The 17,493-nt window shown below is 44.9% G+C and overlaps 1 protein-coding gene across 2 annotated transcripts in view; it reads right to left on the bottom strand.

Annotated features, from left to right (window-relative positions):
• The window catches only part of DSCAM (DS cell adhesion molecule), an 859,211-nt gene that overhangs the window by 49,958 nt on the left and 791,760 nt on the right, over positions 1–17,493 (bottom strand). For both annotated transcript variants that reach the window (XM_086341570.1, XM_086341667.1), the window contains 5 exons: positions 15,692–15,855; positions 13,931–14,029; positions 9,393–9,581; positions 7,434–7,724; positions 3,916–4,092 (listed from right to left, as the gene is read on the bottom strand). In XM_086341570.1, the coding sequence (XP_086197696.1) occupies positions 3,916–4,092; positions 7,434–7,724; positions 9,393–9,581; positions 13,931–14,029; positions 15,692–15,855 (920 nt within the window). The remainder of the gene's footprint in view (positions 1–3,915; positions 4,093–7,433; positions 7,725–9,392; positions 9,582–13,930; positions 14,030–15,691; positions 15,856–17,493) is intronic.

The raw sequence follows: 17,493 nt of genomic DNA, 5'->3' as shown, positions 1-17,493 counted from the left end.
GCATATAGCAATCAAACAAGGTCAATGGCACTGAGTTGATTTTACAGTGTTCATTAGGAACCGCTGCAGTATTTTCCTATAATCCAAATTTTCCTATTTCCAGTTTTGATCCTAAAGAGTAGTTGCTCAGGAAACACTGACCTATTATTAGAAATGTCCTTATTTTACACAATAAAATATTGTATGAAGCCATTCAATCTGTAACTATATTTGAACTCATTCTAACCCAGGGACATGATCTGTGTCTTATACGGGTCAGGTGGTAACTGAGTGATTCTACTAATGGACTCTGTTTAATAGACGGGCACCTACTACCTTAAACTCTGTGGCTCTAGTTTCCTCCCACGAGCAAATGGGAAACATGTTGTATTATTAATTAACATACCAGTTCAAGGGCCCTTCAAATCTAAAAGACAGATCTTTGGGGGGCAGGGTCTGGCCTTCTGGGCTTCCCATGTGACTCAGTTAGTGAAGAATCTGACTGCAATGCAGGAGACCTGGATTTCATCCCTGGGTCAGGAAGATACCCTGGGGGAGGGCATGGCAACCCACTCCAGTATTCTTGCCTGGAGAATCCCATGGACCAAGGAGCCTGGTGGGCTATCGTCCACGGGGTCGCAAAGAGTTGGACATGACTGAGCAACTAACACTTTTACTTTCTTTTCTGGCCTTTCACTCATTCTCCCAATAGCCCTAGTCACTCACTCTGCCCTTTTATGGCGCATTTTTCAATGTTATAGAAAGACGAGCATGTCCCATGTAAGCCTTTGCTGACTGCCACTAGGATATCAGCTTCCATCGTCCTGGGACAGAATCTTAGTAACCTTTCTTTTCTCTCCAAGACCTAGCCAAACTCTTATGATCAAAGAGAGATGGTTAATAAGAAAATTTTACAGTTAGTTTTAAAAAATGTTGCATCTGGCCCACGGAAGATAATCAGAGAGAATGTGCTGAATTGAACACTTCAGTGTATCCAAAGTAAAACCTGCCATTTGGAAGGCTATGGAATGAGGTATCTGATCATTTTCCTTTCTTCCTGCCCTCTCATCAAACTCTTGACTTGGAAGCTTTTATTAGGCAAGTAAAATGCAAGACTGCAGATAGCTCTGTGCCCTGCCAGCTGCTTCTCTGGGATTCTCTGCTCCTCAGCATCTCCCATGAATGCATCTTCTTTGCCACAGCACTTATTTTCTCCCCCTGCTGAAACCTTTGTGTTAGCTCTCTCTCTGCTCCGGCACAAAGAAAAAAACTCGTTTCTGGGGAATGAAAGGCTGGACTTGAGGATGTGATGAGTTGCTCTCTGTACCGAGACCAGTAACAAAACAACGGTGTGGGACAGCGGAGGCGCCAACAATAAAAACGCCAGCCCAGGATATTTTCTAGGCAATAACGAAATTACAAGGGACTGCGAAGAACAAAAAGAAAGGACGTCCCACCTGCCACCGGTCTGACTCAAATGCACCAGGAAGAATATGCAACAGCTTTAGCATCTTTTTCTTGCTCTTGGCAGAGAAGAGCGAGGTTGGGGTGTTCAAATTGTTAAATAGAAGAGGAAAATCAGACAATAGGTGGGGAGGTGAAAGGAAGCAACGGGGGCCAGAGTGAAAAGAAAAGGTGTATTTAGCGGGGGGTGGGGGGGAAATGCTGGGAGGGATTTAGTCTTTAACACATTTGTAGGTAAACCCTTGCAATCAAACAGGAATGATGGATGAGAAAGTGTTACCACTGGTTTTTAGGAATGTTATATGGACAATTTCTAGTCTTCTAAATGCAGCCAGTTCAATCTGTCCAAGTGCAACAAGAACAGACAGCCTTGGTACCTCAATAACAATGCCCCTAAGGCCAGGCTATGGGTTTCCGTTTTTGGTTAAAAAAAGCGGCGGGTGGTTTTAAAAAAGTCCTTTTGGAGGCTTTCCTGGTGGTCAGTGGTAAAGAATCCACCTGCTGATACAGCAGATACAAGTCTGATCCACGGTCCAGGAAGATCCCACATGTTGTGGAGCAGCTAAGCCCGTGCGCCACAGCTACTGAGCCTGTGCTCTAGAGCCTGGGAGCTGGAACTATTGAGCCTATGCGCCTAGAGCCTGTGTTCCACAAGAGAAGCCACTGAAATGAGGAACCCTTATACCATAACTAGAGAGTAGCCTCCACTTACCACAACTAGAGAAAAGCCCGTGCAACAATGAACACCCAGCACAGCCAAAAATAAATAACTAAACACTTATTTTTTTTAAAAAGTCCTTTTCATATTTTAACGATGAACACTTGTGAACAGAATCCAATACAGCACAGCTGATACTGAATTTCTCAATGGATTAGGCAATGCAATGTTTTTGTGATGCTGTTCTCATAAATGGCACCCCCTTTCCTCTCCAGCTGCAATTAACTGCTTCCTGTTTCATGCTTACTGTCAGGTGAGTGTATGCACCTGGGTTCTGTCTTGTCACAACAAAGATTTGGAGTGATGCACATTAAAACCCTCAGCCCGTCACAGCTCTCGGGTCTTGGACAGACCATGCTATAGCTCTCAGACAAATCAGTGTTACAGCTCTATTTTATTTAGAAAATAGCAAGAGAATCCATCCTTGAGGCGTGAGGGCATGCTGACCCAAAGACTCGAAGAGAAGAGAGTAGGGGAGCGTGCCAGGAGAGAGACAGAGAGAGAGACCGCGCTTTGGCTCTTCTTTTTATATGTTTTTTTCCCCTCCCCCTGGGCCTGCCCTATGTAAATTGGGCTAGCCAGGGGTGCTGTTTGTTCTACCTGAGGTCCTCACTCAGGTCCTTGGACCTTCCTTTGACCTTCCTTTGTTCTATTTTCGCAGGCTTTTCCCTTTCTTGTCTTTTAGCCACCGCCATTTTGGACTCCTGTTTCCTATTCTAACTACCTAACAAAGCTATATCAAGAGGATGCCCTGGCTACGAGAAGACAGGTGGAAATATCCCCCTGTCCCACTGATGTAACTGGTCTATGGTTAATTACACAAGAGGTCAACGTCCAGATCTACCAGCAGGGCTTGGAGATATCCCAGAGACATCTTAAGGACAGAGCTTCCAGGCTTGTCTTTCAAATGCAAATTTGAAGAACACAGGGGATGCTGCATTCCCCTCACTGCACTGACACTAAAGTGCAAACCGCTAGTATATGCATTCTACCAAAACTTGGATTTACTCAATACCCTGACAGGTAAAGAGGAGGGACTCAGAGAACTCTGTCCTGTCCAGGGCTTTGTATTTGAAAGAACTCATTGTCCTCACACCACAGAGCCAGGGCCTGTAGGGCTGTTGCACAGGACCTGGAAATAGCTCCACTGCACAGAATCTATAGAGCTGGACATCGTAATAACAGTGCTGCTGACAATGGCTCTCATCTGGCCCAAGTGATTATTATCTATTATTTTATTTTCTATTAGTTAAAGTGAAACTCTTACACCAGGATTCCGCTCCAATTTCTAATTCAGGAAAGCGTGTGTTTTCTGCCTCACAATGCTTTCCAGGGACCATAAACCCTCAATTTCCTCTTCCCGGCAATAAAATAGTTCTCATTTCCAGAGTCCATCAGACAGGTCTTTTTAAAGGAGGCCGTAATTGGTGGCATTGCTGCAGAGACTGAAAATTAAAGAGTGGCTGTTGGCAAACCCACAGGAAAGTCATTCTCTACAGGAAAGTCATTCTCTTGGTCTACCAAGATAGGATTTAGGACACTTGAAAGAGGTTGGCTTTCACCCCGTTTCTGAGTAGTAACTTTTGTATAACTTGCCCGCGAGGCCCTGACACCCTGCTCAAGGAACATCACAGGTCACAGAATCAGGCAGCCTGGGGATCTGGCCCAGAGAGGGAAAGGCATTCCGTGGGGTGAGATCTCCCCAGCTAGCTGTTGGCCCCGCTGTGCAGGGGGACGGCCGAGCCTCCGCTCACCTCTCAGCCGCTTCAGCCTCTGCTCACGCCTCCTCCTCCGAACCACCAGCAGGAGCACAAACAGCATCAGGACCCCCACCAGGATACAGGAGATGGTCACCAGCATCTTGAGCCCCTCGTTGGTTGTCAGCCCTTCATCGCTTTGGACAACTGACTTAATGAGTGGGGGGATTGTACCTGAAAACAGGGTCATGATGTTAGGTGGCTGTTAATGACGACAGCATGGCGGAGTTTTTAGGGATGATGGGTTATAAAAACCGCGCGGGTGATCCGAGAGCGTCCACGGAGATGAAGATGAAAGGAACTCTTCATCTAGATCCTTGCTAATTTCTTTACTCACTCACTTCCCTCCTATGCTTACTCTACAGAACATGGAACTAGAGTCTGCGCAAAGGACAGAGCCCATTTCTTTGAAAGGGACTTCACTGGTAACGTGCTGGGTGCAGACACTTGAAAGCATAATATCCAGGCTGGGTGCTTTAAAAAGTCACATGCATTTACCTGGAGTTGAGTGTCACCCAGAACACAATTGAGAGTGGCTGTTTGAAACATTGCACATCAAAGAAGGAACAATGGATTTGGCAAGTGGACAGAAGGCAGGCTTCGGGGAGACTGTACCAGATAGACCTGCTTAAAGGAGCGGAAAATCTCTTTTCTTTGGTTATTTCATTGCTTTTTATCATGGATGTAAGACCAAATCTACTTTTAAAAGTCTCGTTTCAGGACATTAGAGCAAAATCAACTTTTCAAAGAGAAGGCATCCGGGTCTCTAAAGCAAGCTGTTTATTGACCCTTATAATGCCCTAAAATTCAGATTATTTAGAATTACAAGGAAACACTTAAGCAGTCTGAACTCTGAGCTGCTTTAAGCTGCCTTCTGCTGAGAGGCTGAACAAAATGGGTCCAGAGATTCAAACACAGGCATCCCCTTTTATGGAGCTTGCATTTTGGCATCCACCACTATGAAAAGATGCTACAGTCTTCAGTATTTTCCATGTAAAACAAGGGCCAGGAAGTCAGTAATTTAGGAAAAATAATGCAAAAATAATATAATTTCTCTTTGAACAAAAAGTGTCTTTGTCCTGCATTTAGTGAGTAGAGCAGGGATACAGAACACCAGGCACCTCTGCTGTCTGCTAAGGCCAATAATATCATTCCTCCAACTTATAAACACTGGTTTTGGCTGGAGCCCCAGGTCTGCAAATGCTCAGAACTCAGGTAAGAGGCACAAAAGGGGATGCAGGTGAGGATGTGTCTGCAAAACCAAGATGACACAGAACCAGTACAAACACCTGGCTGAGGGAATGGCAGAAGACAGAGTCCAAAATAAAATACGGAAGAATCTGAAATCCGACTAGTACAGCCAGAAAGCTAATCATCAATGTTTGTTTTCCCCCAAATGAAAAAAAATTCTTCAGGCAGAAGTGACATAAGAGATATTAAAGCTATATATCCACAAGCTTGGTTCAAAGAAATATGTAACCTTTTTCAAGGAAAATAGACATATGCATTTTTCTTTCTAGTGTAATAAAATCATCTCAGATTCAGAACATTTTACATGTAGCACGTTTTTATGATTCTAATCTGAGATCTTGGATAAAGTGAGGACATTTCTTTTAGAAAATAACCATTTAAAGTCTGCAGAGCACTTTGTTAAGTAAGAATGACAGTTTCAAACAAATGCTGCATGTGAGAGGTTGCTAATTAAATGATTAGCTGTAAGCCTATCACCAACGCGCACCTTGAGGCTGTGCGCTCTGGACCACACAGATTACAGTCAGGCTGGGTGCCAGAGCGGGATGATTGAAAGGCAATTAGTGGATGTCCATCATCTAAAGCAAGAAATATACTTTCTGCTCAAATGTGTACCCTGCTAGCAAAGGACTTTGGGGAGCCTTTAAACACTAGGGAAAAGTTTGGTCAGCATCAAAGCCCTTTAGTTTGTCAGATCAAAGAATGAAACAGAGTTGGAGGAGAAAGCAGGTCAAACGTGCTGCTCTATGGTGGCTGATGCTTTGTGATGGAACCTCTTAGAGTGAAGTCACTGCTGATTGAGGCCAGGAGATTAGAGTGATGTAGCCCAGGAGAAGCAGGGCTTCTGAGGAGAAGCCTCACATCTGGGAGCTGGATCAGGGGCCTTGAGGGTGGGGGCCCAGGCTGGTATCACCAGCCTCAGGACTCCCACATAGGCACCTTCTTGACTTCTCCCCACCCAGGCCTGCAATGCTGGGGGCAAGCCTGTGTTGTGGTTGAGGAGGAATTTGTGCAGGAAATTCCAGGGTGGGTTTACAGTGTGCCAGGGTGGGAGGAATAAGCCCAGGGCCGGTCAAGACTGACCAGGAGAAAATGGCTAAGGGAGGAGCTGAGTCCACATCACCTTCAGAGCATCCTTTGGTCATGTCCCAGGACAGGATAACCAGTACTTCAAGGAAGTTCCTGCCAGGGCTTTAATTAAGGCAAGATCCTGAATGCACACAAGCAGAGGAGAGGACACCCTTTAGCCTTTCCAGTGAAGAATACAGTACGGGCTGTTTGCTCAGGCACAGACTTTCTGGGTAAGTCACCCAGCACCATGGTCTGGCCTGGTGGGTAGACGCTGGACAGGGGATCCAAGGGAGCTGAGCCCACAGCTCCAAATTATCTGACCAGTGGAGACTGTTTTTACAAATAAGCACAGCACCTAATTCAACCACTGCCTTTCCCAGAGTGGGCCACCACTGCAAAGCTGCAAAAATCAGCTCAACTTGCTTCTAGTTAGGACTCTGAAATTCCCTGACTGTAGAACCATCAACGTCAGACCATCTTTAGCTTCACTGGGCTTGACATTTGTTCAACATCAATAAATGGCCCACAATACTAGATGTAGGAAAAAAAAGGATAAAAATGTCTCTCTCTTATTTTCAGTCAACTAATTGTCACGAGACACCTTGCCTGGTTTTCAGAAACCCCTTGCAAATTGCATGTTTGTGCGTGTGTGAGCCTATGCATGTGTGCATGTATGTGCATGTGTGTGCATGTCCACCACCATCCTATGACATTATTCTATTTCTATCTGTACCTCTGTTTCTTCTCAGAGACTAACATAAGCATCTTCACTTATGGAAAACTGCTTTTGCACATGCAATTTAAGGGCTAAATGAGAGAAAAAAGAAAGCTGTTATGTGGTTTGGGATGGGGTGGCAGAGGGGAGGGAGACAACAAAAGCAGTGTTAGCTCACAGTCATGACCAAGCACCAACCACGTGCAGAGAAGCCTTCAGCCCGAAGAGAAGTCACTCCTGCACCCTGACTGCCTAGTGAGGGTCCCCGGGCCTCAGTCCCTCCTTCCTGGAACTCAGCCATGGGCACACGGGTACCTGGTCTAGGGAGTCCTGGGGGGAGCAGACTGGACGGCCCCCAAGCCTAAGGGGATCTGAGGGCACGGGTCACATTGCGCCGAGGATGGATGTCGAATGGGAGAGGGACAGTGAACTTGTGCACGTGTCCCGAGATGCAGGCGGGAGGCCAGGGCCAGCTTACTGCCATCGTAGTTGAGCGTGGCGAAGTTGGTCTGCTTCTCTGCACAGCCCGCGCTGTTGCACACCCTCATCTGTAGCTCGTACCACGTGGCCTCCTGAAGGTCATACAGGATGTAGGACTTGGAGAGGGAGGTTCGCTGGGCTGTGGTCCAGACTGTGGTCCCGAAGGGTCTGTACTCCAGTGTGAAGGAGGTGATGGGGCAGCCGCCGTCATTCCAGCCGATGAGGTTGAGCCGCACGCGCGTGGTATTGATGCTAGCGAAGAGCTCCTGCTCCTTGGAGAACTGGGGCTCTGCGGAGAGGGCACAGGGGGCCAGGCCACGGGGTGTGTGAGTGAAGGTCACCAAGGTCATCCCGCACTGCCCTTGGACTGCTTCCCCGCAGGCAAGGGGCTCAGTCCAAGTCTGGGTCACAGGCTACTTGCTACCTGTCCACTTTTTACCAGGATCTAAAGAACCAACAGGCCATCCCAACCAAGATAACCTAGGAGTGAAAGGGAACGTTGGGCGGGTAGCAGTTATCTTTGTGAATCTTAGATTTCCCTGAAGAACAGTTCTGTTCTCAGGTATGTGTTTCCCTGAGTGTTTTTTTTTTTTTTTAAGTATGTTTTATTTGGTGGACAAAACTTAGGATGTCAGCCCAGGACACAGCCTCTCAGGTAGCTTTGAGGGATTCCTCCTCCTTGAGTAGTTTTGAAGGAACCACTGTGATGTGCTGGGCTGACGTGTCCATTCATGGACCTGACCCAAGAGACGGCAGACTCGGACGTGGGAAGCACCCACAGCACCAAGCGCCTCATACTGGAGCCCAGGGACCTGACGGGTATATTTCTGCAGAAGTCAGCACTTCATCATCTGAGCCCTGGTGTCTGTTATCCAAAACTCAGCACTGCATCCAAATGACACCCTCGCCTGCTGATGTCTGGCGTGCCTGTCATGTGGTCCATGCCACTGGATGACAGTCAGCGGGAGGAAACCTGCAGAGACCCTCTCTTCACCTCCTCACCTACACTTAAGTGCAGCTCCGTCCCTCCCTCCCGCTGCTGTTTTCGGGCTGCACATTTCACCTCTCAACATCACTGCCCTGGGGTTCGCCTCCCTGAAGGTCCACCTTTCAGAGGAAAAACCCACTCATGCTGAAGGTTAACAGTCAACCCCAGTGACTTCTCACCTGGAAAGCAGTCTATGAGGCAATGTGACAGTTATAAATAGAAGGGAGGAGGTGACAAGGGAGGAGGTTGCTTAGGAGAAGGTAAGAGGGCAAAGGTCACACTTCATGGCTACTCAGCCTGGGAACAGAGTAGCACTGTGGGCACCAAAGCCCTTAATTTTCAAATGACATTTCTTTTTTTAAAAAACATTTTTATTGAAGTATAATTAATGTACAATGTTGTATTGGTTTCAAGTATAGAGCAAAGTGATTCAGTTATACATATGTGTGTATACATATATATATATATATATATATATATATATATATATATATATTCTTTTTAGATTCTTTTCCCTTTAGGTCATTACAAAATAGTGAGTACAGTTCCCTGTGCTATACAGTAGGTCCTTATTGATGATCTATTTTATACACAGTAGTGTGTATCTGTTAAATCCAAACTCCCGATTTAGTCCTCTCTACGTTTCTCCTTTGGTAACCACAAGCTTATTTCTTTTTAATTTAAATTTATTTAATTAGAGACTAATTACTTTATAATATTTTTATGTCTGTGGACACTCTTCTTTTAAACTGCCAATGAAATAATTAAAAAAGAGAATCAGACTATTTTGTAAAGACCAGCCATTTCTCTCAATATGCTGAAACACTGCCAGACCCATCCAGGGATAACAACATTCAAACTCACAGATCCATGATGCATCTTTTGTGACTCCAATCTGCTGCCCCCCCCCCAACACACCTTTAATCTGAAAGATAGAGGATCTCTAGAAACAACAGAAGTCTTACGTACCTTTGCCCAACGTTTTCGCTTCTATGATCTCACTTATGCGCCCGGGTCCCACTCCGTTCTGTGCAGTGAGAGTGAACTTGTACCAAGTCCCACACTTGAGGTTTTCCAGGCGGTAGGAGCGTTCGCTGGGGCTGATGGGAAAACTCCCCCACTGCTCACTGTTGTCCTCGGAGTACTGCAGTATATATCCTTCGGAAAACAAGAGGCAGTCACGGGAATGTTACTTGCTTTCCCTCGAAAGTTCTCAGAACTGTGTATCTTCAGAAGAGAATAATTGCGCTCCAGGACACTGAATCCCAGCTGGGAGAGGTGCTGTGATGACATATTGTTATGAGATATTTAGGCTACACCAGATGCTACAATGGTGGGAGCGCTGGAGAGTGTAATGAAGTTAAAACCACGTTCTGCCCATTCTCTTTAAAAGGTGTAACTGGACACCCGATCTCTAAATATCTGATCTTCAGAGCACATGTGCCCAATCCTTGGGAACGGGTGTAGTCTGAAGCTGGGTTATTTTTATATATTATATATATTATGTGCATGCATGCTAAGCTGCTTCAGTTGTGTTTGACTCTCTCTGACGCTATGGACTATAGCTCATCAGGCTCCTCTGTCCATGGAATTCTCCAGGCAAGAATACTGGAGTGGGTTGCCATACCCTCCTCCAGGGGATTTTCCAACCCAGGGATTGAACCTGGGCCTCCTCCTGCATTATAGGCAGATTCTTTATGGTCTGAGCCACCAGTGAAGCTCTCATATATAAATGTATGTTATATAGTCAATGTATATATAAATATATATTATTTATTAAATATATATTAATATATATATATATAATTTATAATATCCTCCTGGTGGTTCAAATGGTAAAGAATTCACCTTCAATGAAGCCGACCTGGGTTCAATTCCTGGGTCAGGAAGATCCCCTGGAAAAAGTGAATGGTAACCCACTCCAGTATTCTTGCCTGGAGAATTGCATGGACAGAGGAGCCTGATGGGCTACAGTCCTTGCAGACTCAGAGAGCCAGACAAGACTGAGCTACAAACACTGTCACACTTTCACATTATATATAATATATATTTGGTTTTATAGGGAACCAGAGTTTTGGAGAAGGGGTATGCTATCAAAAGGGGTAGGACTCTCCTCAGCCAACTCTGCTCAGTCCACAATCACTGTGTCAAGCATTATCCACAGCCTGTTACTCACACCACCTCACACAACCCTGCACATTAGTAATTAACATCTCCAGAGCACTGAGCAAGATACTGAGGTCCAGAGAGGTTAGGTGATCACACTTGGGTCTTACCAGCAGGATTCACATCCCACTGTTAAACTCTGAAGCCTGTGCTCCTGGGCCCCTGTGACCATGGAGACAACCCCCACCCCTGTTACAGCCTTCATCCCTGCCACCCCATCCACCTTCCTGGGGCAAATATGTCCTGTCTGTTCTGCCCTTGTCTCCTAAGCCTTCACACCCAGACAGCCCGGGACTAGCCTGCTTGATGCGTGGTGTTGTCCTTATACCAGCATGCTGGTATCTTCTCTCCTGCCCATGGAACTCCATTTTAACACCAGTAAGAAATCACTTCTCACCTCCACACCACAGAGCCTGCGAACCCCAGGCTGCCAGAAGTCAGTGTTTTCCATGAGTCTCACATGAGGTCACCTATCTCTGACTCCTCCTTCTGCGGCCATGGTCAGCACCATCTCTACTGCTTCCTCCTTCCCTGCCCTCTGGCCCCTGCAGCCTTGAGGCCCCTCCTCTTTCCTGAGCTTTGTTTTCCCTTCCCTGTTCCTGATCTGCACTCAACACTGGACAGGTGAGTGATGGATCTGGGTCTAGCTTCCACCGTCATATCCTGACTTCACCACTCCTTGGTGCCCCATGCATCATGGGACTTGTGCTTTCCTTCTCATGTCCTCCATCTAAACCACTTCTAGGAAGCTTTTATAACTATTGGCCATGGGAACCCCCATGTCAATGGCTTTGGCCCCCACTGTATTTCAAGGATTTCTGGTCATCTTTGCTTGGAAACTCTTCATTACTGAAATCAGCTCCGTCTCTAAGACCTTCCACTCCATGCCCTTCCTGAAATTATTCTCCCATGAATTCACACTTCCTCTGTCCATGGGATTCTCCAGGCAAGCATACTGGAGTGGGTAGCCATCCTCTTCTCCAAGGGATCTTCCCAACCCAAGGACTGAACCTGGGTCTTCTGCATTGCAGGCAGATTCTTTACCATCTGAGCCACCAGGGAAGCCCCTCCAGACCCAAGACTTTGTGTCATTTGAGCCTCAAGTCCTAGGGTTCCTTAGACTCCTCTACTGGTGCCCCATTTTTGTTTTTAATTTTCTTTTTTCTTTTTTTTTTTTTATAAAGGCAATTCCCCAGGAATTCCAAGTCCACCGAAGATGCGTGTGCTCTCTGTGCAGCAGTGGAAATGTTCAATAAACACACAATCTGCTGTCTCAGAGCACAGGGGCGCGGCGGGCCAACCCCATGGAAACAACGCGCCGCCGCCGAGCGCTGCAGGATCCGCCGGCCTCCCCGCCGCCCCCGTCAGCCGCTCGCCCGGCCGCCCGCCGCCTCGCTCCCTCCCGCGGAGGACCGCAGGCCCGAGGTGGCGCCGGAGCGCTGGCAGAGGGGCGGCGGCGGCGGAGGCTCAGGGGGAACTGACAAACTGTTTTTAATTTTCCACCTTTTCTTTATTAACTTCTTTAGTGGGAATGACCAGAAGTTGGTAATATGGAATATTTGTGCATTTGACTCCCTTTACATCTTCTGGTTCTCCACCTAGCTTAGAACCTCTGATGGACAATCTTAACCAGAAGCCTGTTTTCACTCACTCTGGTGAGTCCTGGCCACACTTACCCTGCCGGTCACCAGCTTTGGTAACTATGCTTCACCTCCCTGTGCAGCTGGTCCAGCACCTCTTGAGCAAGTCATTAACCTGTGATGACTGTGACCACTGCAATCTGTGCCGTTTCCCTGCAGCTGGAGCCTTGTTCCTCTCGGCAATGGCATTTGCCATTAATGACCCCCGGTGCATTTCCTATGGCATCTGTTATAGATTTTACCCACGTTCCTCAAACCCACAAACACATCCTCTCCCCTAATCATCCAACTATTAAAAAAAAAAATACCACCTTTTTCTTCCCTACAACAGGGAAAAATCCTCCCCTTCTCCCAGTAGAACACTAATCAATGTTTAACAATTGGGTCTTGAAAAAAGAAAAGCCCATATGGGTAGCATTTTTGATTTTGGTGGTGTGCAAATATCCCTGCCCTGGCTGTGATTACTGAGGACAAAGCTGGGAAGAGGAGCGGCAACTTGCTATCACGTGCTGAAATGACCTGGCTCCAGACGCCATTGGCCTTGCTCTAAAATGGCTCTGTATGTCCAGTTGTCTCTTCACCTTCCTCCTCTCTCAGAAGAAGGATGTCCTCTGCCTGCAGAAATCTATCCTCCAGCCTCTCCCTGTTGCTCTAGGACCCCTTCTGTCACCTGCTCCTTAATCCCATGCATCTGCAGTTGCCCCTCTGGGTTCTTTCTCTCTGCTTGGTCCAAATATTGCTCAGAATGTTCTCCCAATCCTATTGAGGCTGGAATCATTGGGCTAGCTCATTCCTTCAGTTTGTGAAAGTTGACGTGTTACTCACTCAGTCACGTCTGACTCTTTGTGACCCCATGGACTGTAACCTGCCAGGCTCTACTGTCCATGGGATTCTCCAGGCAAGAATACTGGTGTGGGTTGCCATTTCCTTCTCCAGGGGATCTTCCCAACCCAGGGATTGAACCCAGGTCTCCCACATTGCAGGCAGATTCTTTACCCTCTGAGCCACCAGGGAAGCTCCTTCCTTCCATTTAAATACCCTTATTCTTTTCTACTCCTGATTGCAGAAGATTTGTGGAAACAGGTCGCTCCCATCTTTTAGTCCATTCTAAATCAGAACAGTCGCTGTGGTTATTCAACTGAAGGAATGAGTACCTGAACAGAAGAAGCAGTGTTGACAACAAGGGGAAGAAACTCAATGTGGCCTCTTAGGGGAGAGGCACCACATTCGTTTTTCCTTTCTTTATTACTGCTGTCCAATCCTTTTGAGGCTGGAATCATCAGGCTAGCTCATTCCTTCAGTTTGTGAAAGTGGACGTGTTAGTCACTCAGTCATGTCCAACTCTCTGTGACCCCATAGACCGAAGCATGCCAGGCTTCCCTGTCCTTCACTCTCTCCTGAAGTTTGCCCATACTCATGTTCTTTATTGGTATGTGTTAATATTTCACTCAGATTGGATGCATGGTACTGATTCTGTGAATGGATTTCCTTGGATGAATGAGTGAGTGACAACAAATACTATAAGAATAGACATGCTTTTTTGGGGGGGGGTATGTGTAGGTAATGGAAGAATTCATTATATGATGAGTTTGGGGGAGAAACAAACTAACACATGACAATTACTTGGTAAAAATGTGTCACTTATCAACTTGTGGATAATGTCAATTAATCAACCATTGTGGGCAACCTCTTCCTTCTTACCTCTTATAGAACTGCCTCCGTTGTCCCCAGGGAGCCACGAGAGGGTGATGGAAGAAGAGGTGGTTTTTGAAACTGTGAGCCGAGGCTGATCTGGTGGAACTACAGAGGAAGCAGTTTTTAGAAAACAAGAATTAGTTGTTCACATCTTCAGTCTTCTTTAACAGTCATTTACCAAATGATTTTTAACAGCCATTTATTAAATAAATGTTTCAGGTTGACAAAATATGCAATTCATGTCTGTCAAAATGTCTATTTAGTTGATATCTTGGGCTAAAGAGATAGAACAGAATGATTCTATTCTTTAAAGAAATTCAACCCCATTTCTACTTGGATTTATTTCTTCATTCCCTCGCCAATTCCTTGAGTATCTGAGTTGCTCATCACTCATTAAAACCTTCTGTGAACTTACTAAAGATACATGCATTATTTCACTCTGAATTTCAGCCATGATGCAAATGACAAAGACAAATGGCACCCACTTAGCTTTTCTGTTCTCAGCTGTATGAAAGGGGGAGGGTAAGTGTAGCTAGTGAGAAAAAAACTGCAAAAATTTCCAGCATTTGACCCACCCTTCCAAGAGGCAACACACACACACACACACACACACACACACACACACTCCACTGAAATCACAGGTGCACCACTGAGTGGAAGTACACACATTTGAACTGTCACATAAGGTTTGAAGAATATACACTTCTTATCAATGAGCCTTAGTAATATCTTGGATTAGCTCTCTGGACAGAAATACTGAAGAAATTTGAAGTAAGGTTATTAAAACTATATAGGAAGCTTCTCATAAAACGTCCTTCTCTCTTCCTCTGAGAGAAGCCTGGTATTAACCCAAAGCCATGAAAAATAGATTCATCTCTTTAGAGTTATAACACAGTGTCTATCTCTGAAAAAAGCCCTGAAATTTTCCCAACTTCAAGTTACTTGAAATTCCAGATCAATTTTACATTATTTAAAAAAAATAGATAGTACTCCTTCCCTTCCCTCTCACTGAGGGCAACATTTATTGTATTTTTTATCAATCCTTCTGTGATTTATTAATATGATAACACAAATTAGTGTGATTAATTTAATGTGACAATATTGTTAACACTATATTAATTATTAATGTGCTAACACTTACATCTGGAAAAGTATACACTTTGATTTTTCTACTAATAAAATATCACTGTGCATCCAAATTTGAACCCAATCAGTGGCCATTTGGGATTTTATGCATGTTTTTAATTTGACAGTCTTAAATTTGTCATGTACTTTTGGAGTATGAAGTCAAGAAAAATTACATACACTGTATTAAATACATAATTAAACATGAATGCCCTCTAGAGTTTCAGCTAGTGTCCTTTTAATATACACTGCATATGACTAGTGAGTTAATTAACATTCATAAAGCATCTCAATTTGGAATTATTTCTTGCTAGTATTTTCTGGGTGACGCTTATATACATGTGGAGTAAATCGTGCAATTAGCATGTTATTAGGAAGGGCTTTTTCAGCGATGCACACATAAAGACAGATGAGACTAGGTTCTCATATGAAAATATGTAAACAGTGTTAGCTCTCAGGTTATGAATGCTTTTTATTTACTTTGATTTGTTTAATCTCCAAAATGAACATCTATGCTTTTGTTATATGAAAGTAGCAATTAGCTCTTTACAAAGGCTGATTTTTAAATTTGCTCACTTTCATTCTTTGCACATAGGCATACATACAAAAAGTAGCATTAAGAAGAACCCCCAGATGTGGTACCTTGTACTTGTAAATTTAAGATAATTTCATCCGACCCCCAGTTGTTATTGGCGATGCAGCTGTAATAGCCAGAGTCCTCTGCCTTCACAGTGCGGATGACAAAGCTGCCGTTGCTGAAGACGCTTCTCCGCCCATCAATCGTCACCAGGCTGGGCGTCCCGTTACTACCTCACAGGAAGAAAAAGGCGCAGATTAAAGAAATTACAATCTAAGTTAGCTGAGGTTGGGGAAAAGCATAAACACCCTCTGATGCAGACAACCCATTCGGAATATTATATTAAGTAAGAACTAAACCATGATTATATGATGAAAACAGTCACACAGCTGAGTTTGATTATTTGTACAAAATGCTGTGTTGAAGTGAAGTCTGTGTGGAGGTCTGTGTGGCTTCTGGCTCCTGACATAGGTCAATGCTTATCATATACCAAACGAGATTGGTTCTGTGGGCAGATATACCATTTTGACCAGATCATATCGGGACAATTAAGTTTTGGCGTGGCTTGTAGATTCATGGAAAATTGCAGTTAATGATTGTGGCATCAGAAATGAACTGCAGTGTGGCAAGAGGGTGATGAGCCAACCCTGGTAATAAAGAGAGCTCCTTTGGTGATTTCTTAGCCTTGGCCACAGGGAGAAGGGATTGTCCAGTCATCTAGGGCCATCCCCACATCTGGTGGATGCCACTTAACCTTGGGAGCGTACTGATTCCCTTAACTGACATTAAAAGAGATGAGAAAGTAGTTACTGAGGAGGGCATGGCAACCCACTCCAGTGTTCTTGCCTGGAGAATCCCATGGACTGAGGAGCCTGGTAGGTTATGGTCCATGGGGCTGCAAAGAGTCAGACATGACTCAGTGACTTAGCACACACATACCAAGACTATCATTTCAATAGTTTATGTCTTTGAAGTGCCTTTGTTTGAAAATAGGGACTCTTCTCAATCTCAAATCTCTAGCTTCATCAGTGAATGCTCAGCCCTTTATTTATATCTTAATTTCTTCCTCTGAGTAAAGTACTTTAAAAATTTACATGAATGGAATCTATTTCATCCACTTTCTCCCTTCCATCTCAGCTGTTATTATTTCAATAATTTCTACCGAGCATGGAAAACTGGGTTTTACATTAGCAAAGTCCTAATGTATTCCATAAAGAAGGCAAAAGGACTGTAAAGAAGGATGAGTGCTGAAGAATTGATGTTTTTGAATTGTGGTGCTGGAGAAGACCCTTGAGACTCCCTTGGACAGCAAGCAGATCAAACCAGTCAATCCTAAAGGAAATCAGTCCTGAATATTCATTGGAAGGACTGATGCTGAAGCTGAAACTCCAGTACTTTGGCCACCTGATATGAAGAACCAACTCATCTGAAAAGATCCTGACGCTGGGAAAGATTGAAGGTGGGAGGAGAAGGGGACAACAGAGGATGGGATGGTTGGATGGCATCACCAACTCAATGGACATGAATTTGAGCAAACTCTGGGAGACAGTGAAGGACAGGAAAGTGTGGCATGCTGCAGTCTGTGAGGTTGCAGAGTCAGACATGACTTAGCAACTGAACAACAGTAACAGCAATGTATTCCATTTCTTAAAGCCATTTCTCAGAGCATTTCAATTAGGGTTGGTTGGCCCATTGTCTTGGAAGAAGAAGAGATAAGTCTAAGTCTCAAGTCTCCTTGGGTATGTTCATCTCAGATATATAGGGGATTTTCATGATAAAGTACAGAAAACTTACACAGAAATTATTCAGTTGGCTAAACTATTTTCCTTGGAAGCATTGTCATGAACTTAAAGCTAAGAATTTTAAG

This window comes from Bos grunniens, chromosome 1, assembly GCF_055505025.1.
Source record: "Bos grunniens cultivar Pamir isolate PY7600 chromosome 1, Bosgru_T2T1.0, whole genome shotgun sequence".
NCBI lineage: Eukaryota > Metazoa > Chordata > Mammalia > Artiodactyla > Bovidae > Bos > Bos grunniens.
The sequence above is the reverse complement of the archived record's forward strand: the minus strand, read 5'-3'. Positions and strand labels throughout refer to the sequence as shown.